The sequence below is a fragment of the Pundamilia nyererei genome, unplaced genomic scaffold, assembly GCF_000239375.1.
Source record: "Pundamilia nyererei isolate P.nyererei 1_Seehausen unplaced genomic scaffold, PunNye1.0 scaffold00089, whole genome shotgun sequence".
Classification (NCBI taxonomy): domain Eukaryota; kingdom Metazoa; phylum Chordata; class Actinopteri; order Cichliformes; family Cichlidae; genus Pundamilia; species Pundamilia nyererei.
Window position 1 is genome coordinate 1,633,733 of NW_005187490.1, and position 27,531 is coordinate 1,661,263.

Here is a 27,531-nt window from a genome sequence, read left to right on the forward strand (position 1 = left end):
TATGTTGATGTGGTGTGCAGTGTCTCTTTAAAAAAAATTTGTAGGAGAAAAGGACGCAGCAGATGGACAATACCTTTAAGTCATAACATTAATAAATAGGAAAGATTACAGCATTGACCAGATACAGGACATTTTAGATCCTTCTGGCACTTCTGCTAATCCATCTGCTGTTTACTGAAGTCTTATTAGAAATGGTTTCAATGGAAGGGCGGCTATCAAAGAGCAATTTTTAAGAAAGGGAAATGGGGAGTAAAGGCTGAGCTATTGCATATCTGACATTACACAAGAACTGGACTGAAAATCAGTTGTGATAGGTCTTGAATAGGAATAATAATCTGAATTATTATTCAATTAAATTTTAATTTTATTTATACAGTGCCAAATCACAACAACAGTTGCCTCAAGGTGCTCAGAGCAGACCTAACAATAATACATACAGATTATGTATGAAGGTCAGGAGAGAGGTATAACACTGAGTACTCTGTATAACACAGTGGAGACTCTTTCAGCCTCTTTGGGCTTCATATCAACTGGTGGTGTTGGAGATTTTGTCAAAATTAATAGAATTTTGAACACAGAAAAGTACTGTCAGATTTTGATGTGCCATGCAGAGAGAATTGAAAAATAAAGATGATCATACTAAATATTGATTTTCAAGCACATCGGAATTCTAAAAACTCTGTTTTTCCCCCCCTATTTAATATATATCCACATATATTTACTCATTTCAATAAATTGCTGCAGCTATTTCCCACCGTTCTATCAAAATGTAAAGAAATATGGGGTGGCTTAAGACTTTTGCTGCACAGTATTGTACAGAACAGGTAAAATCACCTCCAGCTGAAGCTGGCCACAACATTAGTATACTTTACAGATGCAGCGTGCTAGTACCAGTTTGGACCACATTTTGCCTGGAGAGCAGCCTTAACTCTTCATCATAGACTGAACATGCTGGAAGCAATCCTCAGAGATTTTAGTCCATGTTGACATGATAGCATCACACAGTTGATGTCTACGTTGCAGGTATAGATATCAGTTGAAGTCATGTATTAACGTTAGCTATCTCAGGTAACCCTGGTCAGTAATTTCAGAAAACTGAAACATCAGTAAGATAAAATGCCTTAATATCTGTATATGTTATTATGAGCCTATGAACCTTTAAGACTCAAGTTAAAGTAAAGTAAGCTTAATGTGCACGTTCAATACATCTGTAATCACACTGTCTGCTAGTCTTTGCTTTTCAACACTTCCACTTTCCCCATGCTGTGAAAAGCAATGCTGATGTCATTGTTCTATCTAGTCCAATCGTCTTTCTGCCGCCATCTTTAAACCAATCAGCCTCCATGCCACTTATTTTAACTCTCACTGCTCACTGCCCCCTTCAGACTCCTGCGCACAATCCACCTTCTCAACATCTCCCACGTTGCTCAGAGTTTCAGCCAAGTCTCCATCTTCATCACCACCATCAGGGTTTAAAATCCAAGGCAGTCCTACCTACTGAAGTAGTAGTTAAATCATTTAAATAAGTTAAGTTTAAATGAAGCTGTCTGATTTTATTTGACATTTATTTTAAAGATTATAATAGTTATGATTATGCTTTCACATATGTAAGTTAAATGTAATAAAACTGTAAAACGTATGATGTATTTTAACAACACTGTATGATTTTGATGTGTACTGTATATATATATATATAAAAAAAATTATCTTATCCAAAGATTGGCGTGGACTCGAGGAGTTCAGAAAACCCTTTTTCATATTTATTTGTAAATTGTTAGATGTTTTTTTTTATTCTTGTTTTTTTTTGGTTTGTGTAGTCATTAACAGCAGAGCAAGGAAGCCGAACCAGCAGGTAATCATCACAGTTTGAAATAAAAACAGAATCAGTAGGGCAGATAACACATAGGGACTGCAGAGTTGAATCAAGAGTCAAACAGTGTACAATAGTACATATCAGCTTCAATTTAATGACTCATCCCTGTCAGAATACGGAAATATTCCCTTCCCACCAATCTCAACAAATTTGCAAAATTTGCAGCTTCTTTTATTAGGGACAAACTTCCATCATTCCAGCATTTCAAAGGTGTTAATAAGTGTTGCCTCTGCTGCCATGAGCTCTTTAAATGGAGATGCTTCAGTTCATGTTTGGCTGAGGTTTTGTGGCATGTCAGAACTGCACGGCACTCGGTGGGATGTCAAACATAGATGGGTCAAAGTCCTGCCCTTTGAAAGGTGACCCTTCAGCATCCCATCCCTTCTTCAGCATCTCATGCACTTTCTGCAAAGAAACATGGACACAGATATGTTATGTATGTATCTTTCATGCTAACAAACATCCTCACAATTCACACACAATCTAGGTGCACTACAGCAGTGACTTCCAACTATATTTGTCAGAATAGGTTTTAAGGACTTGACTCAATAACTGAATATCATTTAAGCCGAATTATAAGATAAACGTTTTTATTTTACAGAAATAATATAGATAATATAGATATAGCCTGTGTGTGTGTGTAATGAATAGTTTGTGTTATTTTTTAATTTGCTCCTTACCAATTCGTGACTTTGTGGCTTTCCCTGCAGCTTCTGGTGGTAGTCAAATGTGAGCCTGTCCAGAACAGCATGCTCCTCCTCATCCACTGTTGCCATGGAACGCTCACGGTTAATTTGGTTTATATCAATCTCCTTTTCGCCTTTGAGCACCGCATTCCACCAAACCTCTGATGTCTTGTTCAGTGACAACTGTAATTCAGAGACAGGATGTTCAATTCAAATATGTTAGACAATCTTTGAAAAGCCAACACTGGCTTTTGATAAAATTACTTTTTTGAGAGCAGAACTCATTTTTACACTTATCCTGTTATTCCAAGCACTAGAGAGCATTAACTCTTTCTAAACTAAACATTAAATGAAAACATCTCATTATGCAATGCAGAGTCTCTGTAGAGTCTAGTGTTCCTGTACATGACATTAACTTAATATCCCCACAGGGAAAGAACAATATCTTACACAAAGATAAGCAATTTAATAATCATTAACATGAACAAAATTTGATTTTTGTCTTCGATCACCACATTATTCATCATCTACAGCCCTTGTCACCTTCGGTGTACAGAAAGGTTGGACTGTAGCTCCTGTTTTACTTTTTATTCATAGAGAATTGAATTTTCCAAATTAAATCGGAGCTTTAAAACTCTGAAATGGAAAAGTCAATCTTTAATTTCTCCATACTACATTAGTGCAATTCCTTCTTCGCCACTCTCGCCTCCTCTCTCCTGGCTTGGCTTCGTGTTTTACAATTGATTTTAAGATTTCGCTGATCAGCTTTGAAGCAAGTTCTGGTTCTGGTGGCCAGTAGTCAGGCCAGTCAAGCCAGTGCCAGTGACCTTCTTTCTTCTTTTTACTACCATAAAACCAGATGTTAGCTCCTGATAGGTGTTAATCCCTCTTGTTAGTTCATATTCTGATTACTCAAATAGCAGAAGGTGCACTCATTGCCACATTTTCTTCAGGAGTGTTCTTGTTGTTATTACAAAAATTAGATAATGCTTATGTGTACTCACAACCACACAGTGTCCAGGTTCCAGACTCCACAGAGAGTTTTCAGTGTTGATCTTGTAAGTGAATTCACCCTCCATCAGTGTCTTGTCTTCGGCTCCATCCCTCACACATACTCTCACGCCACTGGTCTGCAGACTAACACTGACCTGTGGGCCGTGAACACAGTTACAATAAGTAAAGTGTTATAAAAAAGTATTACTGGTGTCTCACATAGTTAAATAGACCTGCATTCACCTGTCTGCCTTTAACAACCGTCTTGGGCACAAACACGCGGACCTCCACATCCATGTAATCCTGAGACCAGCTGTAATTTTCCCTCACTGCCCCATTGTAACTGTCGGGATTGGACTGGAAGTTTTCTTGACGTCTAAAACACAAAATTCAAACACAATTTTTATATAAACGTCTTAAATACTGACACTACATTTTGAAATGCATGAGCCATTTCAGAATCAAATTAGAAATCATTCGTTAGTGCAAAGCCTCATTATTTAAAATGTTTTGAAGCTACCAAAGTTAAGTAAGAACCACTGTTAAGCTGGTGGAAACCCTGCACACCCATACAAAATTTAATTTAATAAATTTAATACAAGTCTAACAAATCCAAAATAGCAATTTTAGTTTTGTTGTCTCCCCAAAAACAAAACAAACAAAAAATAAACACCTTCAAACTATAATTTCACAGGAAGATTCCACCTAAGAGTGAAGCAGAGGCTGAGATCCAGTGTCACTTGTTGTCACTACTTCTACTTCTTTTGAAAGCTGTCTTTCTGTTGATTTCATCAAGATGACCTTAAGGTCGCAATGAACCAGCTTCCAGTCCAAGTATGAAGTGGATGGGATGAAATTTAGCAACTTGAAGTCCAAGGCCACAGCCCTTGACTAGAAAAGGGTAGAGCAGCCCCTACAGGTTGTGTACAAGTTGCTGCCACAAATGGAGGAGTTAAAATATTTTGGAGTCTTGTGGCTACACAGGAAGCTGCGGCTAATGGCTTTCTGCTAGGCCTCAAGTCTAGTACATGTAGTCACTAAACTTTCCAAATACAATAGAGAGTTCACACATGTTTTTTCTGTTTTCCCATCTCACTGTTTTCATATAGTACATCACACAGTTGTCCATTCCATATCCTATACACATCACTTCATCCAATATCGAGGCACGTATTCCTTCTCCTCTGTCTTTTTCAAAATTGCTGACATTTGAGGCACTTTAGTCTGCACATAGCATTGCTCGCACACAGTGCAGAGTGGTTATACATTATATTTCCAGAAATATTCACTTGTCACCCTTCATATGTATGAGTATGATATTGGTCCATCCTTTGCAGCTATAACACAAGATTTAGGAGTGTGTTTATGCACTGTTCTTGAGCTAAACTGAAGGTCACGTAAAGTTTCGAGTTCTGCAGCGATTGACTCCACCTCAGCACACTATGCACCTCAGCATCTGCTGATCCCGGTTCCTGTGATTTTACATGGCCTACCACTTTGTGGCTGAGTTACTGTCATTTCCAATTGCTTCCACTTTGTTATAATATCACTAACAGTTGACAGTGGAATATTTAGTAGGGATGAAAATTCACAACTGGACTTGTTGAAGAGGAGACATCCTATCATGGAACCATGCTGGAATTCACTGAGCTCCTAAATGTTTGTAGAAGCAGTCTGCATGCATAGGTGCTTGACTTTATACACTGGTCGCCATGGAAGCGATTGGAGTACCTGAATTCAATTATTTAGATGGGTGAGTGAATACTTCTGGCAATATAGTACAGCAAAGTACAGCAGAACTAAGTTGGTTAGCAGTGAACATTTTCTGTCTTAGTTTATAAATATAAATATTTTCCATGTTCTCCTTGTTTCTGCCTGGGTTCTCTCCAGGTACTCTGGCTTCCTCCCACAGCCCAGAGACAGGGGCAGGGTTAGGTTAACTAGTGATTCTAAATTGCCTTTAGGTGTGAATGTTAGTGCAGTGGTTGTCTGTCTCTCTGCGTTAGCGCTGCAACTAACCTTCACCAAAGTCTGCATCCTGTCACAAAGTCATTTTAAGGCCTAAAATTGACCTTGACAAGTGCATTTACTGAAACACTGTAATGTGCAGAGTAATGTTTATGTTGGACCATATTTAAAACAACAGATGCTTCAAAGGTTAAAAAACGCTAGTAGCTACTCACCCTGCTTTGGATTTCGAGTTGGCTGCAGCTGCCTGATCTCCACAAATTGCTGGACTGCTGCTGCTATCCTGCTGAGAGCAGACGGATGTGCCTGAGGCTGCTGGAGCTGAAACATCCCCAGAACGTGAGGGGGAGTTCTCCATCTGCACCGCCTCTGTACTCTGCTGCTTGGTTTCATCACAAGGCTCAGAGGCAACCTCCAGCTCCTGAACTGCAGGAGGAACATACCTAGTCTCCTCTCTCTTCTTCAGATTGCTCACTGCTCTCTCTCTGTCGTGCTCCGCCAGCTTCTCGAATGACTTATATGTCTGAGGAAAGATTTAAAGGTTATCGCTTATCATCATTTGAGAGGCAGACAACTCTAGATTAGGATATAACCTTCACCAGTCTTAGGACAATAACAAATGTATTGCTATAGGTCTGTGGCTCATATAGACAGCAAGGCTATCACCAAGCACAGGAGTTATTTTGTATTATGTAGGTGTTAATTCATCGACGAATCACTGCAGTGTAAAAAACTCGAGGACCACAAAAGTGTACGTAACATTATAACAGCTTCATTTTTAACCTGTGATTGTAAATAATATGCATGTGCATAAACTGGACACTTAGTCATGTGTGTTGCCAAGGTATTTACATTTAGCAGGTTAAAATGTTGAGAAATTTCACCTTAAGCACCATCTTCTCTGCCACACCTGGAGGGAAACCCATCTTATCATTGGGACTCGACAGCAGGCGATAAAAGTCCGTCTTGCGGTACAAGAACCCAAAATAGACCTGCAGAAAGTCCTGAATGTTCCCAACATGCTGCAGGATCCCCAGAAGAGCATTATCGTACATCTCTGTCATCTCCAGCGGCGACGCCATCGCAGCTTTCAATCTTTATTCCTCTCAACAAGTCTTCAAATGATTCCAGCCAATACTTATCCCACCAAAATAATGACAGTTTGCGAAGAAACAAGTGGGACGAGTAGAATAACGCTTCTTAGCAACTACTTTCCTCTTTCCAGAACAATACAAATACTTCCGGTGCAACGTTTTCAAAATAAGTGTGCAGTCTTTGACAAATATTGGATACCGGGTATCAAAACAAACAAAACAAAACAAAACCACAAGCTATGGCTATTTGTAGTGTTTTTGTGTATTTATTTATTTATTTAATACATACAAAATTGAAACAATCACGCATTTAGGACCCCCCATCCCCCCATTTTCAGTTCTTGACTTATATTTATGTATTTATTCTTTAATAGCACAGATAGGCTAAGCAACTTTAGGCTGACCTTCACTTGTTAGGCGAACCACTGCAGTGTGGACCCACTACAAATAAAGTAAAAGTATAAACGAACACAAATAATCGCAAGAAAAGTGACATATGTTTTCAAATAGGGTATATGGTTTCAAAGAATCTCTTTTTAAATAAGGCACAGTTAATACATAACAGAAACATAATAATAACTATAAAATTACTCAAGTATGCAAGAAAATTTTTTGTACTAATGTATATTATACACAATAATAATATTAATGTTTAAAGAAAATTAATCATTAATAATTAAAATAACGACTAATGTTAAATTTAAAAAAAACTAAAGAGTACATATTAGGTAACCAAATTTATATTTTAAAATGCATCTGTTAAAAATAGGAATTTTAACTTGCTTTAAAAAAAATTCGTACGAGAACATGTTGTGAGGAAAAACTTTGCAATTAAACTGTAAATTAAACTGTATGTTTGCATACAATTTTCGTTCAATGTCAATAAAGATTCTGATTCTGATTCTAAAATATCACTGATCTTTAACTTAAAACTTTTATTTTCCCTCTTTCCGGTTGGTTCAGGTTAATAGTTGTCCGGTGGAAACTTGTGGAAACTGCCTGTGGAAAAAACAGTTCCAGTATACAGCTCAAGTTCAGTATAGAAACGTTAATTTTGTTATTTTTACGTGTTATAATTATTACCGAGCTTTCGTAAACCTTCGGCTATTTATACAGTAATAAACAGAGTGACTGCTGTGTTGTAGTTTAGTACCACGAGTTAATTATTTGAATAAAACATGGCGGCGTCCTTGAGCAGCATAAGAAACGTGAGGGTGCTGGTAAGAAAGTCATTTTAAACCGTAACATTTACTTAATTTCCATGAAGTCTTGTTGACCGTGTAGCTATCGGCGTGCACCCATTAATTTAGCGCTACGTTTGGTAAGGCTTTATATATATAAACAATTTTAAGCTAGGGGTTAGCTAACTTGCTCTTGGCTGCCTAGGTTTCTATGATAAATAGCAAAAATTTCAGACATGTAACAAACGTTTGTGTCACTTTGTTACTACTGCGTTGTATGACCACAGAAACCAAGCGTGTTTGTTTGTGGCACTACGAACCTGAATTATCAAACATGGAAACATCTATAACAGCCTTTTGCCTTATCAAAATATCTGATACTGTATTATGAATACTAAGAACGGCAACTAAGATGTCGACAAATACCTTTTAACAACTCGTTACTACACAACTTTAAAACAATTTGCAATAGGAATGATTCACAAGACAGTTTAGACTAGCTGTGATTTAACGATACAACATCTCTGACACTATGTCCAAGACATCTGTGCACTGTGTTGCAGAGATGCATTATATGGACAAAAGTGTTTTGCCACCTGCACATTACACCCACAGGAGCTTCCATGATATCCCACGCTAAATCCATAAGCATTAGTGGGGAGTTGCTCCACCTCTGCAGCAAAATCAGCTTCCTACAAGACTTAGGAGGCTGTCTGTGGAAATAATTGTCCATTTATCAAGAAGAGCATTAATGAGATCAGACACTGATGTTAGACCTGAGGGCCTGAGTGAAAATCTCCATTCCTTGTATTTTCCTTTCTTAACTTGGTTTGAAATATTTTGCGCTACATTATTAAGCAACTGAAACAGCCTCTGCATGTTAACACAGGAAGAAAATAAAATTCGCTGAAACCCACTGTTCACTACAGTCACAGCTTGCTGTCATGATCCAAATATTAATGTTTGTACAGATAATACTCCAAAAGATGTCTTGATTATAATTATTTGTAGTAATAAGTTATTAGTTTTAATAAGTATTCTTGTTTGTCCAATGCTAGCATGCATGATTGTTTCACAGACTAGCATTAGCAGATGTAATGACTGCCAGAGTGGTCAGTAGGTATTACAATTCAAGCACAATTGCTTCAGACATTTCAGTGTTTTACAAAGCCTTGTCTTGCCCAACACCTCTTCCTGCTAAGTAGGAGTGTTGCATCAGCAAGGACTTCCAGCTTATCTTTGCTAAGTCAAACATGCTGAGCCACATGCTTTGACATCCCCATTGGGAAATAAGGGAGAAGCCAGATGTACCGTTTTGCTTTTGAAATGATTTCTGACCATCAATTCAATATTTACTCACTGGTTTTCACTCTCACCACATTACCTGTTTTGCAGAGCGCCTTAGCTTGGTCCAGCTCATTGTGCAGCATCTCTGGAAGCAGGGGCCTCCATGTTACTGTGTCGTGCTGCAAGGTAAGCGGCCTTGACTGTCTCAGGGCTGTTGTATCAGCAACACTAACTGTTTAACATAGTGTTTATCTTTTTAACTTTCACAGTATTCTGATACTTTACCGGAGCCACAGTCAGAGTGGTTCAGAGGTCACAACCATTTTAAAAAAAATAGTAATTTGAGGTTTTTTGTTGCTTTTACAAAGGCTGTTGTTATAGATTATTAACTTTCAATGGGTCTGATAGTGTTTTCTCCAAATATACCCAAGATGTGCTCTTTTGTCTTTCTCTTTTACAGAATCGAGCCGCTCGTATCCGAGTAGGGAAAGGAGACAAACCTGTGACCTATGAGCAAGCGCATCATCCTCACCACATTGGCCACCGCAAAGGATGGCTGTCACAGCACACCAGTAAGCATGACTGAGATTGAGAATATGCTCTCACTAGGCACATTTGATTTTATGCACACTGCCCCCTCACATGTTTGGTCATGAATTAGTTAACTCAGTGATTTTTATGGAAGCAGTCATTGGTGCGGATAGCTCTCAGACAACATACCAATCATCACTGAGTCCAACCAAACTATGCACTTTAGCTTGAATGCTCCTGTGCCACAGACTTAAAGTGTTGTGCACAGGCCATCCACACACTGATACTGGGAAACATTTCCATGTTTTCAAAGTGTGTCCAACACATTTTCCAAGTCGAAACTCATTTTAGCATTTGATTAAATATTTTTATCTGTTCAAGAGAACCACAGCAATCAAGCACCTTCAAAGAGAAAAGCTGGCAAGACCCAGTGCTTCACCCACTGCTGAGGCTCTCCAGTTAGTCTCTCATCCTGCAGTTGGATACAATGGGGAGATCAGCAGTCCTTGTTCTTCTGTGGAGATTTGCTGGAAGCTTGAACTAGAATTTGCAGCAAGTGGAGAACTGATTAGGCTGCGTAGAAGAACGAGAACCACCATCTCTAACTGTTCTCAAACTATGAGGTTTGGGTCTGTCTGACCATGAGATGAGAGACTTGCTGGAGAGACAGCTGATTTTTGACTTATCAAAACTCTTTTTGACTTGATGGTCTATAAAGCAAACCAATGGATGTAGCCGCTGTGACATCACCTGTTGGTTCTACACTGTGCATTTTGAAGCCTCCCTGTTAGTATTTTGCTTGCAGCCCAGTTGGCTTTTTGGAACCAGAATTTATTGTATTAGTCTGTTAATTACCATACACATGCTAAACAACAGAGCAATAAAATAATAGAATTTCACTCATCAAAACTGCAGCACGAACAGGACAGGTCCAGTTCAGTGTCTCAGATTATTGAAGTGAGGCCGAGCACACAGCTTTTATCTGCTGCACGTCAGTGCACTTGTTTCTGTCGGAAACAATTTATAGAGTCATGATGATTGTGCTCTCCACGGCCAGACAGCAGCAACTAGTGGTTTCATTTTATAATCTTTTTAGACTTCATCAAACGCTGCTCTGTCTTTTGATACTTTTCAGTGTCTCCATATGGTGTTTGCAGTTTATTACAGAAAATGCATAATTTAAGCAAAATTAAGACCTAAAGATAAATATTAAACTTTTCAACTATATCTCTAAACATAATATTAAACATGGTAAAGAAACTTAAAATAAGATTTATGTTGTCTAATGTGACTGTGAGCCTTATTAATAAATATTTTGCTGAAGAGGCAGTGATCTTTTCGTTTGCACATCTTTGTCCATCAGCCGCAGCTAATGTGTAATTCAGTCCAAATTCCTCTTAATCTTTCATGACAGCTCCAGTTTTTTCTCTCTCTTGCTGATAGATAACCTCAAAGGAGAGGATGGGGCAGCTGAACGCACTGTAGAAGATGTCTTCATTCGGAAGTTCACGTTTGGGACGTTCCACGGGTGCCTGGCCAATGAGATTGTCATCAAAAGGCGTGGCAATTTGCTGAATGTGTGCGCAGTGATGCTACAGAAGTTACCACCACAGAAGTTTTACTTCCTGATTGGCTATACAGAGTCACTGCTGTCACACTTTTACAAATGCCCTGTCAAGTTAGAGATTCAGACCCTGCAGGATAAGATTGTGTACAAGTACCTCTGATTAAACTGTCCGTAACCATTTTCTCTGTAGATAGTAGATGTGCTACCAGTTTCTACCTTTTTGATTTTTGAAAAATGAATGAGCAGATTTCAAATATTTGTTTTATTTATGTCCTCAAAAGGGTTTTAAGTTAGGAGAGAGGAGATCACTGTTGTTATAAAATTAGCTGGTGAAACATGTTGCATTTTCTACAAAGTGCTCATCAACTTTTGTTCCTGAAGTTAAATAAATGACCAAAACCTTGAATTCTAAGAGATACTTTATAGTGCTGGTTTGCAAAGGAAATTGACATAACTGCACATATTTATTGAGTATTTAAAATGTGAAAACACATCAAACACTGTGTCATCAGCAGATTTACAGACAGGTGACAAAAGAAATACTTGAACCTCTAACCCCTCCCGGAAGAAGATTCAGAGCTCTGGGATGCTGTGTGGCAATTTTGTTGTCGTGATTTGGATTCACCTCTCCTTTTAAAGGAGAGTGTTGATCTGATCACCTTTATCCTATGAAGAAACATTTCTACCCTGAGTGGGTTTTTTTCAGCAATGGAAAAGCCCCCATCCATCCATATCTTTTTAAAGAATGATGTTGTATTTTTTGCTTTCTTTTCAAGCTCGTTAGATGAGGTGTGGAGTAGGAGTGACAGAGGGGTTCATAGTCAGGGTGAGATGACAGAGATATCAGGGATGGCTCTGAGTCCCTTCATGTTTGCAATGCTGAATGACAGGTTGACAGATGAGGTCAGGCAGGAGCCTCTGTGGAATGTGATGTTGGCAGACGACAAAGCGATCTGACCTTTTTTTTTTTTTTTTTGGATGATTAAATTATTTTACTTTGCACACAGAAACAAAATTATTTCACAAAAAAATAGGTCAGAGCTCTAGTTTTTTCTCATCTGACCAAAGGATGTGCTTCCAGTATGTATAATATTTCTCAGTTTGTATTTGGCATACTTCCATCTGGCTTCACGATGTCTCCTCTGTGGTGAAGTTTTTCTTGGTCTGCAGCTTCATAGTCCAGTCCTCTGCAGGGTTCTAGTGGTTGTCTTGTTTTAGACTACAGTCTTTAGAAACATATCTCATTACTTTTCAATCCAGAGTCTTTAATTGATTCCTCTTCTATTATGATCTCCAAAGCCACATGCTAACACAACACTACCTGAACTTAAATCTCAAAGGTTGATTATCTTGCTAATGGCGTTCCATCTTCACTGTATGAAAGAAGGCAACGCATCAGAGATGCTTGACTGAGTTGTATAACTCACAAATGTGCATTTAAGGTGTAATGTTAAAGTCTTTTTAAAAAGTCCTCTGTAAAACTAAGACATCTTACTATTCATCAGTGATAAAGGAAACTAACATAAGTAAAGGGAGAATAGCCCCAGGTTTCTTTTCAGCTCTGTAGCCAGGCTAAGAAAAGAATCAGAGCTCAGTTATGCCAAATGTCAATCTTGGTGTAAGCACAGGTAACTCTACCTGACACACCTTTGACGAGCTGATCAAAACACTTTGTCAGGTTTTAGGAATTACCTGATAATCTTGGAGGGGAATTAAAGCTGGCCACCTAGGCCAACTATAAAATGTACACTCCCCCCCCAAGGAAATTGACTTGAACCCACTACAACGTCACATTAAGAAGGAAACCTACAAAAAAGTGCATTTAAATGTTTCATTTAATTTAATCAGTTTCATCACAGTGCAGATTTGTTCACATTTTAAAGGCACATGCACCTCATCAGTGCGAACATAAGGCTGACAGGATTAAAGTGTTCATCTTAAACATCCCTGTGCAAAAGTTCCCTTAATATATTCCTTGCAGTAAGAAAACATATGAAAAATATCACCATGTGTTCCTGCTACCAATTAAAAAAAGGCTCTTAGTAATAAAGAGTTCAGTTTTTTAAAAGCCGAGTTCCTTCTTCAAATCTGAGGCACAATACTGAAAATAAACTGTTATACTGGATACAGGACATGGTGAACATTTCAGACTTTGTTGTCTTTCATTGAAAGGGTTGCAGAGATAGTTATGAGAGTACAAAGATCTTTTATGGAAACTAAGCTTTTGCCACAAAAAAAAAAGCAAAATGAACAAAAACAAAAAACAATATTGACACAATACATCTCCACATTATACAGTTAGAAGCAGCTTTTGGTCTGGTCAGATTAGCATAACCATGTGTAAACCTACTTACATGCAGTTGCTTAAATTTTCTGTGCTGGCTAACTAATAATTGGCGGTATGTTTATACTGAATGAAAAAAAAAGTTAAGTCATATTAATCCCTTCATCCAACTCACGGAAAGCATTTAAATGAAACCCTAGAATGTTAAACCAACTCTTCAAAGATGATGATGATGATGTCACAGTTTCAGTGTAGCAGTAAACCTTTCTCTTAACTGCTCACAATCAAAGTAAGAAGAAGAATCAAACATTTTGTGTTTCTGAGAATGGTGAAATGTTCAGAAGACACTGACTATGCCTGAAAATTGCAGTTTATACACAAACACATGACAGCATGGGGAAAGCAGGTTATCTTAGAGGTGCTTTACGCAAGTATTTTATATGGGAATTTCAGACACTGCTAAGCAGCTAACTCTTTCCCATTTAACGTTTTTCAAATTGAAGACTGGCCACTGAGTCCCTCCAAAACCTGGACTTAGTCCTTGCACTCTGCAGTCTGGTGAGCCTGGCATAGCAGTAGATGAGCCAGTTCTCCACCAGCTGCCAATTTTGGTAAGGATGTTCCTCCAACTTCCAACAGATCACCAAGAGTGCAGAATAAGGTCTACCATTTCACTGCAGAGACTTGATGGAGAGGTAGAGGAATGCCATAACACTGAGCTTACATGTAGCGCCTTTGAAAAACAAAAGTAAACTTACAAGAGAAGCTAGACGAGTGTGGCTCAGAAAGACGGCAGAAATTTTGACTCGTAAAAGGAAAAGTACACTGATAATACACCAACTGTGAACCCTTTTCCAGTACTGATGTTTAATCCAACATTTTGACCGATATCTGATAACGATTGGGTAATGTTTACTTTGTCTTTTTTCTTGCTTTTATCGACATCATATAAAAAAAATTGACAAGTCTTTTAGATTTTTAAATGTTTGAACATTTAGTGCAAATGCGTGCACACGCTGATAACAATCAACAAGGTCGATACTGGCTGATATCAGTGTTTACCAGATATGTCAATCCATCTCTATTTACTGGTATATAGTACGAAATGTTGATTGCGTTATCATTGCACGCAGGCAAGCCGTCTTCCCCCATATACAGGCTAAGCTAACCAAACTTCTAGTGGTGGCTTCATATATATCTGTATATATAAACAAGTTGCATAATTTGTGTCCCTGTCATCAAAAGAGCAAATTTCCAAAGAAAGTAATGACTCTGGGCCCCTGAAACTGACACAGTTAAGTGGAATACAGCCACCAGTCACTTTATTTGTCAACCATGTTTTTTTTTTCCTGTCAGAATCTCATCTCATATATGTAAAAATTTGGACAGACTGATCCCACCCTCCTTTCAGACTTTGGTGTGGTCATCGTTTGGCAGCTTCTTTGGCGGTCTTATTTTTGCTTGTAATCCCGGCAGCTGTCACTCACGCAGGACTGGAGCTTTATGAGCCGCTGGTTCATGATCTGCAGGATGGAGGGATCCACCTTCTTCACGATGTTCTCCAGCTGATGCGGGTCCGACGTCAGGTTATAGACTTCTACATACGACTTGGGGGGTAAAAAAAACAAAACAAAACACTGAGAAGCTTCACATCTACTTTCACTAAAATGTGTCCAAAAAACAAAACCCCCACACAAAAAAGTCCCGGGTGTACCTCACTGTCTGCAAATTCACAGTACTGCATGTTCATTTTGCCGTCCAGAGTTCTGACACAGGCGTACGTGTTGTTGTAGGCGTCTTCACAAACACAGTCTGGGAAACATTGCTAAAGACAGTGAAAAATGTTATAGTGAAGGTTTCTTGGGAACAGAGCAACAAACTTTCAGAATCAGCAGGAGCAATATGTTTTGTGGCAACATGAACCCTATTTTTAGGCTTTAGTCCACAGTTGTTTCCAATTAGGAAAATTGCCATCTATTCTGAATTTGCTATTAAAAGGCACTTATTGGAAATTTCCTTACAAATTTGCACCATTAACTCAAGCCATTAATAGAATCTGAACAATTAACTGACTTCAGTTACTGTGTACTGACATCATGAAGCTCAATAGAGCCAGGCTATAGTTTAGTTCTATTATAAGTCAAGTAGTGAGTAGCATCCAGTCTTCCCTCAGTGCATTATCAAAAAAGCAAAGAGGAAAACAGTGGAAAGGCTGAGAAAATACTTCTACTGTATTCAGCTCCCTTTTTTTTGGTATCATAATACTTTGACACTGAAGAGAAAAAAGGAATTATTTTAAATAATTTCCCCCCCTTTTTCAATCAGAGATTATAATATTACTGGAAACATGTTACTTTCAGTGGTGACCAGAATAGGAAGCCTGCTTTTGTAGGTACTCACAGATACTCCTGGACCTAATTTAGGGCAAGTAGGGTCTGACGTTGGCTGTCCTTCTCCAGTGTACTCAACAAGGAAGTATGGTCGTGCAGTGCCATTACGCAATGAAGGAGCCTAAGATAAAATTTGGGTTAAGATTTAGCATGAGGGAAAAATAAGTGAGAGTCAATGTAAAGAAGCAGCTGACCATCTGAGCGAGGAAAGACTGCCCGTCCACATTCACAGACGACAGATTGACTCCAGCTATGTCCAGTATGGTGGGAGCCAGGTCTATATTCAGTACTGGAGCCTGGAAGAAAAAAGACATGAGGGGGGGAAAAAAAAAGAAGGTAAAAAACAAAAAACAGTTCCAGAGACATTAATATGCTTTTAAGCAGCTGGAGTGTGTGTTTTAGTGGAGTATTGTTCTGACCTGCAGCACCTGCTTGGCTTTTATGCCAGGACCGCGGACCATTAGCGGAATCCTGATGTCAAATTCATAGAGCTGCCTCTTATCAATGGGCAGCGAGAACTGACCTGGAACAGCAAGTACAGCTGATTACACCTAGATCTAATCAATCACTAGGCAGCAACTCAAGGCATCAGAATGAGGATGAAAGGTGATTTCTGTGACTTTGAACGTGGCATGGTTGTTGGTGACAGATGGACTGGTTTGAGTATTTGAGATACTGCTGATCTACACGAAGCTCAATCATCTCAAACTGGTTTACAGACAATGGGTTCAGTGTATTCAGATGCCCTCCATTCGCCACATAATTGAGTGCCTTTGGGATGTGGTGGAATAGAGGATTTGCATTGTGAATGAAAATCTGCAGCAATTGTATGATACAATCGTGTCAGTATGGAGCAAACTGTGAGAAATGTTTCCAGCATCTCGTTGAATCTAGGCCATAAATAATTAGGGCAGTACTGCAGTTAAAAGGGGTTTCAATGCAAAGAAAGGTGTACACAGTAAACTGGCAGGTGACTGTGCAAATACCTATAAGCTCTCAGGTCAGACTGGGGAACACAAATGTAACCTGTAACAAACAATTTACCCGCTATTGCTTTTAAAACAACATCAGATGGTTTAAAATAATTATTTCATTCAGTTGGGTGATTATTTGTTGCTGTCATTACTGTTTATTTACAGGTTTTTGCACATTTTTATTACTGAACTAATCCCATACAGACAGGTCAGTCATTGGTCAATATGGGTTTATTATATTTATCATTCATATAAGACAAACCAATCTGAAGATTTTTTCTTTTTTAAACATAAAAGATACAGAAATGTTGCAATTACATATGTTCAGCAGAGAGCCTCAGATTCTGTTTTTTTTTTATTTTTTTACACAAATCTCTCAGCATTATTAGAAGCGCATGTACATGACAATGATCTGGAGTCGGATGGTGTCTTTACAGTAAGAGATTTATTTTTCCTGTACTGGCTTCTCTTTATTGACTCCCTGTTATATCCAGACTCAATTTTAAAATCCTTCTCCTCACATACAAGATGTTGAATAATCAGGGCCCATCTTAAAGACCTCATAGAACCATATCACCTCAATAGAGCACTTCACTCTCAGACTGCTGGTTTTCGTGGATCCTATCATTTTTTTTTTTTTTTAAAGTAGAACGAAGACAGAGCCTCAGTTTTCGTGCCTCTCTCCAGTGGAATCAGCTCCCACCTTGGATTTAGGAAACACACACCCTCTTTAAGAGGGAGAGGGACTTTTGATAAAGCATTTAGTTAGGGATGGATCAGTTGACCTGAATTTTCCCTCATTTCTTCTTAACTCACTATATTTTAATACATCACTCTGCACTTAGTCATCAATTACTATTAATCTCTGGTTTACTTCCACAGTGGGTCTTTTATCCCCGTCTCACTCCCCTTACCCCCAACTGGTTGTGGTAGATGGATGCCCCTCCCTAAGCCTGGTTCTGCCTGAGGTTTTTTCCTGAGTTCTTCCTTTGCCAACATTGCCAACAGGGTGTTGTTCTTTTGTTCTGGTTTTCTCTGTATTATTGTAGGACCTTCACCCAGCAATCACTTTGAAGTGACTGCTGTTGTAATTTGGGGCTATATCAACAGACTGAATTGAATTAAATTGAATTACTTTACCCATGGTATTTCTTGAAGAAAACAAACCATAAAAAAGGGCCTAAAAGTAACTTAAAATGTTTTGGTGACTTGCATTTATGCAATGCAGCCAGGGGGCTAAAAATTAAAAATTAAACTGTCTTGTGTAACCCAGCAGTATAAATCCAGCTCAAGATGACACAGACAGAAGGTACAGAGCATGAACTAATCGAAGATTAAATGGAGGAGTTTATCAAAAACAGACCTGTGTGGTAGCCGTTATCTGAAGTGTAGAAGATGTAGGTGTTGTTTAGCTCCTTTATACTGTCAAGTTTCTTCACTAGCTTCTCCACCATGTCATCCACAGATAACAGGGTCTGCCACCTGCCAGAGACATCAGAAGTTTTTGGATGTACATGCTAGGTGGAGAAATATTTGGATGTTGATATGATTTTCATAATTTTGGATCTATACACAAACAAAATGGATTTTAAAGAAATCAATAAAGATGCAGTTAAAGTGCAGACATAGGCTTTAATATGTCAGACTGAACACAAATACTGATTTTACCACTGAGGAACTGCAGATAACTGCAATTACTCCTATGATTCAGGGATTTTGTTTTCTAAATTCTTTAGACTGGTTTAATATCTCCAGTTGTCTGCAAGTGTGGAATTTTGCTTTCCTGAACCCATTGGAACAAATTTTATTCATAACTTTTAGTCATTTGCAATTTTTTTTTTCAAGCAATTAAAATTAATTGTTTATTTGTTACGTAATTTCAGACCAAAAAGGACCAAACAATGAGTACCCATTCAAATTTCTTCTACTTTACTTCAGTTTCAAGAAAGGCTTTGTCCTTCCTAAGTCAATTTCTAATATTTCTTATCTATGGGGGAAAAAAAAAAAAAAGCTCTGGTGTTGACCTCAACAACCCCAATGAAGACAAATAGGGAGGATGATCACAGGATCCTTTCCATATTTTTAGAAATACAATACCATAAAATTCAAAAGCATCATGCAGAAAACTCTGAGGTAGTTGGATAAATAATTGATTAAAAAAAAAAAAGAAAAAAAGAACTTTGTAAATCAGAAGATGCAGCAAAGAGTGATTTCCAGAATTCTAACAGCTAAAATGTATTAATGCTTTATCCCTCCTGCTCATGAGGTTAAAACTACAATTCGATTCAATTCTGTGTCAAATTACAACAACGCTTGCCTCAAGGTGCTTTATATTGTAAGGTACAGACTCTACAATAATGCAAAGGAAACAGAGAGAAAACCCTAACAATCAGATGATCCTCTATGAGCAAGCACTTTGGCAACAGTGGAAAGGAAAAACTCCCTTTTAACAGGAAGAAACCTCTGGCAGAACAAGGCTGCGGTGAGGGGAGGAGGAAGACAGAAGAAAATAAACAAAAACAAAACTAGTTTTACCTTTTTTTTTTTTTTACATTTACTTGTTTGACAGTGGTGACATTATTCTGACTTTGTCTTCTACGAACTATGCGCTTTCATGCAAAAAGAGACGTACGCTTAACAATTGTACCTTTTCCTGTATGCATTATCCAGGAAAGTGATTGAGCTGTTTGGCATCGGATTAGGAGGTTGGCGCAGCAGCCAGTGTTTTTCCTAAAGCATTCACAAAAATAAAAGATTCATTAGAAACAAAATTAAAAACCACCATCATCATCATCAACTTTATTTATAAAGCACTTTAAAACATCCACAGCTGACACAAAGTGCTGTACATTGGAACTGTAAAATAAAATTACATGAGATATAAATAAAAACCAAATAAAAGAAGAGTGAAATCATTAATTAAATAACTACTTCAATTAAAAGAGAAACTAAGTCTCACTGAGGTTAAAAGACAAGGAATAAAAGTGACTGACATGAGAGACCGACAGGGTATGTGGGGATGAAGAAACTCAGAGAGGTAAGGCGGGGCAAGACTGTGAAGGCATTTAAAAACAAACATAAGAATTTTAAAATTAACTCTAAAAGACACAGGCAGCCAGTGCAGAGAGGCTAGCACGGGGGTTATATGCTCTCTTTTTCGAGTTCCTGTTAGGAGTCGTGCAGCCGCATTTTGAACCAGCTGCAGACGTGAGAGCAACAACTGACTGACCCCCACATAAAGTGAGTTACAGTAGTCCAGGCGGGAAGAAATAAAAGCATGGATCACTGTTTCAAGGTGCTGCCTCGAAAAAAAAAAAGATTTTACTCTTGCCAGTCGCCTTAAATGATTAAAACTGGACTTCACCAGACACATAGCATAACATTCTTGAAAAGGCATACCTTCCCTGGCTTGTTAAAGCTGCCATCTCGAGGGGCCTGGACATCCTTGAACTCTTTCTGGTACTGAGGCGCTGCAGTCCAGGGGGAGTGACAAGCTGGAGGGGACAGCATCAGGAAGAACGGATGTTGAGGGCTCCTGTCATCCAGGAAGTGAAGAGACCGGTTCAGCTGGATTGACAAACAGGCACAGACTTATTACATGACTGCTGCAAAACTTACATTTCTTTAAAAGCTTAGCTTAGGCAAAAACAAGCAGACTTGTAAAGAAATGAACACCAACTGTATAAATGCATGATGTAAGCTACAAAAGTGCCATCTGAAAGTCATTATCACCCAGGGATGTAAAAATACAGTTGGTCAAAAGCCACAGTGGACCGTTCTAGGCTGTTACTCTCTTTTTCCCAATTTGAAATGTAATTTTGATTTTAGTTTTTAGTTTTTGCCATCTAAGTTTAAGATTTATAGATCAGTTAGTATGAGAGCCCATATATACACATAAACTACTGCTTTCTTTGGCCAGTGGGACAGCAGCTGCACAACAGAACCAACTTCGAGTCAAAATGAAAGTGAAATATTAACCAGCAAGGGTTTGCAAAAATTCAAATGACTCTAAGGGTGCAAATGACTTATTTTGTTAACCATATAAAATATGGACAAACTGTAAAATTCAAGGATAACAGTCAATTTCAATGACATCTTTTCCTGTTAATTAAGTTTCATTTACGTTTTCCCTTTTGTGCCATAAAAGAAAACTGTTTTCAAGACTTCCATCTCATCATCTGTAAACAGAAGCACAAAACTGATGTAACACATCAACAAAAGCTGAATGTCAAATATCACTCACATGTCAGCTTACTAGCCAGTGGGGCAGCGGTGGTTAGCAAGGCTAAAAAAAAATGCTCCCTCCCTGTTTTACAGAATAGAATTTTATAAAGAAAAAAAGACACCAAGCCTATCTATGTGGGAGTATTTTTATAATATGAGCTATTTATGTTCGGTCACAGACATGAAACTTGATTGGAAAACAGAAGTTCTCATGCCGAATCTCAGCTTTTCCCTGTTGTGTGGATGAATGTGTCAGCAAATCACTGACATTTCGAACCTGCCTTGATGGCTTACAGACATTAAAACTAGGACTACTATCATCTTTCTTCATGAAATGAAGCCACACCTTGGACCAATTCTTTCTCTCCACCGTTATTCTTTGTTGCAAGCAATCATGACAACAGCACATGTGACAAAGATCATTCAGCTCTCATAAACTAAATCTAGAGTAAGATAAACAAATTCTTTGAGTCACCTGATAAGCAGCAAGTGCGTGAAATTTAAACCTTAAATATAAACACAAAGAAACCAAACATTTTTACCAAAACTTGAATGTAATGTAATGCGTCCCACAGAAACTAAATAGCCCTTTCTAATATTAGCTTCTTTCTTGCAACCCTTTTATCGCCAGCTACTGCATTAGCTGATGATTAACCTTTCACAATGCTGACTGGCAGAAAAACACCACATTTTATGTTTCTATGCCAGCAGCTGACTGACTGCAGAGGTGAACAACCATACCCTCTTTTGTAAATTCACCCTCAAATGTCCCAAAACACACAATATTTCCCACATACTGTTACTGCCGCATTTCCACAGTGTGGCAGTAATAAATAGAAAGCATATCCATGTGCATGCACAAGCATGTGTGTTCACCATATAAAAATAAATAAATAAATTTAAAAAAAACAACAAAAAAAAAAACACACAGGCACCAATGACTTCAACAAACCACACAGAGCCATACCTGCTCATTTTTGCAAAGTATCAGTAATACAATATTAGAATTTCAGCCACCAAAACTTCTTGGATAGTCTGTACCAGACAGCAGTTCATATTATTTTCAGATAATTTAATTAAAAATGAGGTCCAGTTTAGTGACATGAATCAGTATATGTGAAGCTGAGCTGATGGCTGGCAGCTATAGCCAACAAGTTGTTAAAGCAACCATGACCCTACTGCCAATACTTAGAAGTTCCACCAAAATTCACCGCCATACAATTGTTGTAAAGTAGGGAGCTATCCACACTTCCTTAAACTATTCCATAAGTACATTATGACACAAATTAAAATGCAATCAGCTTCATGTTCAGCACAGCAAAGCCAGCTGAAGTATGAGGCAACAGATTCAATTCAATTCAATTTTATTTATATAGCGCCAAATCACAACAAAAGTCGCCTCAAGGCGAGATCAAGGCAGATCTCAGTCTGCTCCATGTCCTCCAGCTCAAAGATAATCTCTGGACAAAACAAGGTCTCCAATGACAAGAGACTCAAGACTGCTGAATGATATCAAGTAATATCACACACGATGTCAAGGACAGCACCTAGCTGGAAAGCACTGAATGCTCAAAATAAGAGTCAGGTAAATCAACCACCAAAGATAAATGAACCACATAAACCACGTAATGAACTCCCTCCACTTCAAATCTGAGGGTCTGATTACTACTCACTATGAGGTCTGTGAGGTAGTCGTCCTCGTAACTGTCACCGTGCTTTTCTTCTTTCCCATTGACTGACAGAGTGTAGTTGTAGTACTGAGAGTTTCCCACCTGTAAGTGCAGCAAAAGGTGTCATGACAGAAGTACTTAGGAGAAATTGTGCATGTACATGTTACTTGTGACTCACCAGTGCATGCCACTGGTCCCAGCCAGGTGGAATATGGCCAAAACTTCCTGCTGCTTTGCTACCATACTGAAAGTAGAAGGTGCAGTTAGCTCAGTCGGCTTCAAGAGAAATGATGTAACAAGCATCTTCAGGGCTTCATACTGACAGTCCTGCAGAATACTGTTTTGTAATGAGTCAGCGATCACTGCTGAGTCACCTTGTGGGACGTGTGTATCTCCATTAGCTGTATCTGCTGACTGTGATATGTCACAGTCTCTGCCAAATACGTGAGTGAATAAAATGAAAACACAACACAAACACTGTTGGGCTCCCAACAATATTTCAACATTTAGAACAGGAAAAAAATCAGTCGTAAGCACGGTGTATTCATTGTACTGCCTGTGTGTTTTGAAGTTTGGAAGCATTTGGACGTGTATAATGCTTATAAAAGTATATACATGTACAAACCTGGTTAAGATATTTTCCAGAAAAGAATGTCTGGTATTTCAGTTTGTTGAGGTAGGTGGGGAAGGCCTCTGCCTCGGGGCCTTTCTGCCACTGAAGGCTGGAGCAGTTCCCATTGAGGGAGTTGTTTCTCACCTCGTGATTGTGAGGGTATCGACCTGTCAAAATACTGCTCCTGCTGGGGCAGCACAGTGGCGTGACTGTGAACTTCGCAGGAGGAGGAAGTGAGAACAGGGGGAAAGGGGGAGGGAGAGAAGCGTGACAGCAGAAAGGAGGATATGCGACTCATTTATTGTGTAATCACTGGTGCAAACAGTGCTTCAAGAACATTTGAGTTTTGCTTTCATACACACATCTTGTGCCATATCTTTGATTATTGTCTTGCAATGTATGTGGTTTTGCAGATTTGATGTATCTGATTCATTATTATCATAATATCTTCGTTACCATGGGCAACATATCAGAATATTATATATTGTATTTGTCTGTGATTCCCACCAATTGCTCTGACACTTCAAGAAAAGAATTTTTCTTTCTTAGTCAAACTGCTCACATCTGAAAAATGACAGGATTCCCCAAGTAGACACTTGTAAAAGGAAGTCATAATAAGTACGTTTGGGAACCAGTGGTTTAATTTTCACCAACATATATTGTTTCATAAACTTGTAATGTGATTTATTGTGTGACACTTCAATCTACAAGTAATTACAACTGTCGGAAAATATAATGTAATAAAATAAATGTCTCCCTGTGAAATGTAGTCTAGTAAAAGTATATGTACTGCATAAGATACTCACAGAATTCACAAATGTTGCTCCTTCGTCTCCTATATAGGCTTTTGCCTTCTTCATTGGTGTCTGTGCAATAGAAACAGACAAAGTGACTCACACCATAATGACAGTACTGGAGAAGTAATAGATGCTACAAGCACAAACTCAAAACATTATGACAGTATTAGCTATTGTCGAAACATCTACTAGAAAGGCACATAAAGTAATCTCTTTTAGCTAAACACTTGATCAGCTGACCATTTTTCTGTGAATGGATCTTTGTGGATTATTCAAATATCTGGTGGTTCCAAACATCTGGTAAAGAATTTCACAGGACCTAATAAGAACAGGTACCAGCTTTTGAAAATACATTAAGTGCATTCCAGATTTCTCCTTTTTAAAAAAAAAAAAAAAAATGCTTTCAATTCTGAGCAAAATATTGCAAACATAAATGTGCTTATACTGGAGGGACCTTTAAGGTTGCACGTCACTTATAAGCAAAAATACACACAAGAACAGATGTAGGACTTGAAACAGGAATAGAGTTAACTGAGCAATTGTTTCAGAACCCATCTGCTTTCCAAGCATGTTAGAAGCTGAACTTAACATTTAGGTTAAAAACACTTGTCGTAACTTCCAGAGTTTCAAATAGATTAATTCCAAAACCAAGTAGGTCCTAACAAAATTTCATAAAAAATGCTATTATTTCATGTAGAAAACATCCGCATGTTGTGTAGAATAGATATCAACTGAAGGTCCTAGGCCCTCGGGCCTGGCTGTAGTTTCGTGTAATACAAACTTGTACCACAAGATACTGTAGCCATAATTTAACGCTGCAACTCATAAAAACACGTTGTTTTTTCCAATGACGCCTGACAAATGAAAAAAAAAGAAAAAAAAAAAAAAAAAAAAAGTATGAAGAGCGTGGGTGGCACACTCGTGCACTGTCGCCTCACACCAGCCCAGCAAGCACCTTTGATGAAACTTTTAGTTAACACATATGTACAAACTAATCACAAAAATGACCTTTAAGTTCAGTCTCAGATCAATACTGTGACCGCACATTTGTATCTTTAATAAATTCGCATATATTGCATTTTTTAATTGTTAGTTTTATTTGCTCAATTTTATTATTTTTTCTATATCCAGCCTGTCTTTCTCAAAAGTCATAAACTTCCCACAATTCTTGTAATTCTTTCATCATCTGACAGTTCAGCTATTCAAAGCACCGAGGAGGTTAAATCTGAGAGCTAGCCCGCAAAACAGAAAGAAAATAGAGCGTGTGTTTGTCTAAACTCAGTATCAGGTGACCATAAACAGGACGTTTCAAACAGTATGAGCACTGCATGACCTCACTACAGAAACTGTCAAGTCTCTGAGGAACCGACACGAATGACAGGCTGTATATTTCTAGAGTGAATTCACTCACCATCCCACCTATCTGAACATCCTGGTCGTCGACAAGCACGAGGATAATGTTGCTCGGTTTGTCGCTTTCTGCACACCTGACGCCGCAGGTGAGCAGCGCAGACAGCAGCGTGACCAGGGACAAGGCAGCGAAGTATCCGCCTCCTCTCTGTGGGCTTCTGGTCGCACCAGCTCTGATCCTCAGGTCTGCCATTGAGACACCACAGCGCCGGGCCTGGTGCTACACGAAGCCACCGCTGCCGTTCAGCAGCTTTGCGTTCCTGCACAGGGGGGGCTTGCTGGAAAATGAGCGTGATCCGGCTGGACCGGACACACTGGTAGTTTTAAAGTTTGAGGAAGTGGATTAAGAGTCTGCGATCATATGATCGCACTGAGTGGGAGGAGAGAGGACTGAGAACACCGTGTACAGCACGGCTTCAGAGTGCTTTTATTACTTTAGTTTGCATTTATTTAAGTTTAATAGTGACATTAAGTCACCAAGCATAACAAAACCAATCCTGAAATATTACGAGATAAAATATCCTTTACTAATCCCGCATCTTGAAAATATTTTGATGCTAACATGTTTGCACCGTTAAGCTATTTAAGTATTAAGGATTTCTATTCAAAAATCTAAACTATTTTTTATTATCTTTGCCATGACAGGGACGCCATCTCCCTTAAACAAAACAGCAGAGTGATCCATGTTTAGCAGACATAACAACAGGATGAGGATCCAGGTGTGCAACTGGCCTCCCTCCTTTTTTAGGTGGATTATGAAACTAAAACATACAACAAAGACAGTCCAGAAATATGAATAAAATGAGTGCTATGCTTTCAGAACTAACAGCTAACAGTTGTAACAACTAACCTAAACCTAAACACTGGTATTCGTATCTATGTGCAAAATCACGCTATGTCACATTAAAATCCCATAAAATGGTGACATGATCAAATAAACTCATATAGTAACTCAATCTACGTTCCTCTGTTTTTTTTTTTACTTATGAAAAGAGATTTCTCTACTGATTGCTCTATGTATCTAATCAATCAAATCTTTGCGCTTCCTTTTGCTGTAGCCTGAGCTACAACTGATAAACGAAATGATTCAGCAGCTAATTGTAGTTTTTATTTCTTTTGATTGGTTTTACTTTTTTGTTTTCACACTGGATTGAGCAAATACAACAATAGTATCACAAAATAAAAAAAAAATATCAGTAGATATAGTTTAATCCAAATAAAACACAATTCTGAAGTTTGTAGAAGGTACTAGAGGGAAGGGAGAAAATAATATTGATAAATTGATGCATATTTTTCATTTTCGAGACTTAGGCCACTCTATCTCACATAATCAAATAAGTCTTTTAGAGCATTTTCAGTTAAACCTTCTCTAATTTCATACGAACTATATAAATGTACGTTATTTTGAAGTATTGTGAAATTTAAATGAACTGTGAAAATTCATTTAATAGAGAAATTCAACCCACTATTTTGTTACTGCAATTTTTTTTATTAGTGTGTGCTCAATTATGGGACAGGACTGCTTGATTTATTTATTTATTTTCATATTCTGACTAGCCAGTATATGTCCAAAATTACAGATTCAGATTCATTCTGATGGTAATAAAGACCAGTGAAATTTTCAGACTTTTATTTTCAGACTTTTACCCTAGATTTCTTAGGACTATGGAGGCACAACAAAACAAAACAGTTTAGTTTATTTAGCAGTCATTAAAATGGATTCAGAAGTTGCAAATTGTTGAAGACTCACTTCATAAATCATATCAAACTGATGTCTCCTATATAAACAGCCTTTGTGCGTTAAAAGCGCCGGTAAGTATCAACAATGCTGTACCTGTACTTACTTACTGGACTGATACCAAATTTTTTAGTATCGTACACCACTAAGGTTTATGGATGTAGTAAAGGAGGATATGGAAAGAGCTGGTGTAATAGAAGAATATAGAACAGATAGGGTGAGATGGATACACACTGCGTAACCAAGTAATA

At 38.2% G+C, this 27,531-nt stretch overlaps 3 protein-coding genes across 3 annotated transcripts; 1 reads left to right on the forward strand and 2 right to left on the reverse strand.

Annotated features, from left to right (window-relative positions):
* Positions 1-1,939: 1,939 nt before the first annotated feature.
* Positions 1,940-6,771, reverse strand: nudcd3 (NudC domain containing 3). Its single transcript, XM_005739110.1, has 6 exons — positions 6,405-6,771; positions 5,736-6,043; positions 3,796-3,928; positions 3,564-3,707; positions 2,554-2,742; positions 1,940-2,278 (listed from the first exon to the last, which is right to left on the reverse strand). Exons 1-6 carry the CDS (start codon positions 6,600-6,602, stop codon positions 2,168-2,170), a joined length of 1,083 nt encoding a protein of 360 aa, XP_005739167.1. The 5' UTR covers positions 6,603-6,771; the 3' UTR covers positions 1,940-2,167.
* Positions 6,772-7,593: 822 nt separating this feature from the next.
* mrps24 (mitochondrial ribosomal protein S24) lies at positions 7,594-11,586 on the forward strand. Its single transcript, XM_005739111.1, has 4 exons — positions 7,594-7,834; positions 9,191-9,268; positions 9,543-9,654; positions 11,057-11,586. The coding sequence occupies exons 1-4, from the start codon at positions 7,793-7,795 to the stop codon at positions 11,338-11,340; spliced, it is 516 nt and encodes a 171-aa protein (XP_005739168.1). The 5' UTR covers positions 7,594-7,792; the 3' UTR covers positions 11,341-11,586.
* Positions 11,587-14,759: 3,173 nt separating this feature from the next.
* Positions 14,760-25,934, reverse strand: gnsb (glucosamine (N-acetyl)-6-sulfatase (Sanfilippo disease IIID), b). The gene is made up of 13 exons (XM_005739112.2): positions 25,544-25,934; positions 24,142-24,201; positions 23,348-23,551; positions 22,901-22,966; positions 22,726-22,824; positions 20,228-20,395; positions 19,476-19,558; positions 18,192-18,310; positions 16,274-16,377; positions 16,049-16,150; positions 15,865-15,975; positions 15,179-15,289; positions 14,760-15,071 (listed from the first exon to the last, which is right to left on the reverse strand). Exons 1-13 carry the CDS (start codon positions 25,733-25,735, stop codon positions 14,916-14,918), a joined length of 1,575 nt encoding a protein of 524 aa, XP_005739169.1. The 5' UTR covers positions 25,736-25,934; the 3' UTR covers positions 14,760-14,915.
* Positions 25,935-27,531: the final 1,597 nt, after the last annotated feature.

Coding starts and splice junctions, on each gene's coding strand:
- nudcd3 (XM_005739110.1), bottom strand. CDS start 6,602: ATGGCGTCGCCGCTGGAGATGACAGAGATGTACGATAATGCTCTTCTG. Junction 3,929..5,735: donor AACTCGAAATCCAAAGCAGG/GTGAGTAGCTAC, acceptor TTTGTGTTTTAG/ACGTCAAGAAAACTTCCAGT. Junction 2,279..2,553: donor AGCCACAAAGTCACGAATTG/GTAAGGAGCAAA, acceptor GTTTCTTTGCAG/AAAGTGCATGAGATGCTGAA.
- mrps24 (XM_005739111.1), top strand. CDS start 7,793: ATGGCGGCGTCCTTGAGCAGCATAAGAAACGTGAGGGTGCTG. Junction 9,269..9,542: donor TTACTGTGTCGTGCTGCAAG/GTAAGCGGCCTT, acceptor TCTCTTTTACAG/AATCGAGCCGCTCGTATCCG. Junction 9,655..11,056: donor ATGGCTGTCACAGCACACCA/GTAAGCATGACT, acceptor TCTTGCTGATAG/ATAACCTCAAAGGAGAGGAT.
- gnsb (XM_005739112.2), bottom strand. CDS start 25,735: ATGGCAGACCTGAGGATCAGAGCTGGTGCGACCAGAAGCCCACAGAGA. Junction 24,202..25,543: donor ATGTTCAGATAGGTGGGATG/GTGAGTGAATTC, acceptor TCTATTGCACAG/ACACCAATGAAGAAGGCAAA. Junction 15,976..16,048: donor AGTCTTTCCTCGCTCAGATG/GTCAGCTGCTTC, acceptor ATTTTATCTTAG/GCTCCTTCATTGCGTAATGG.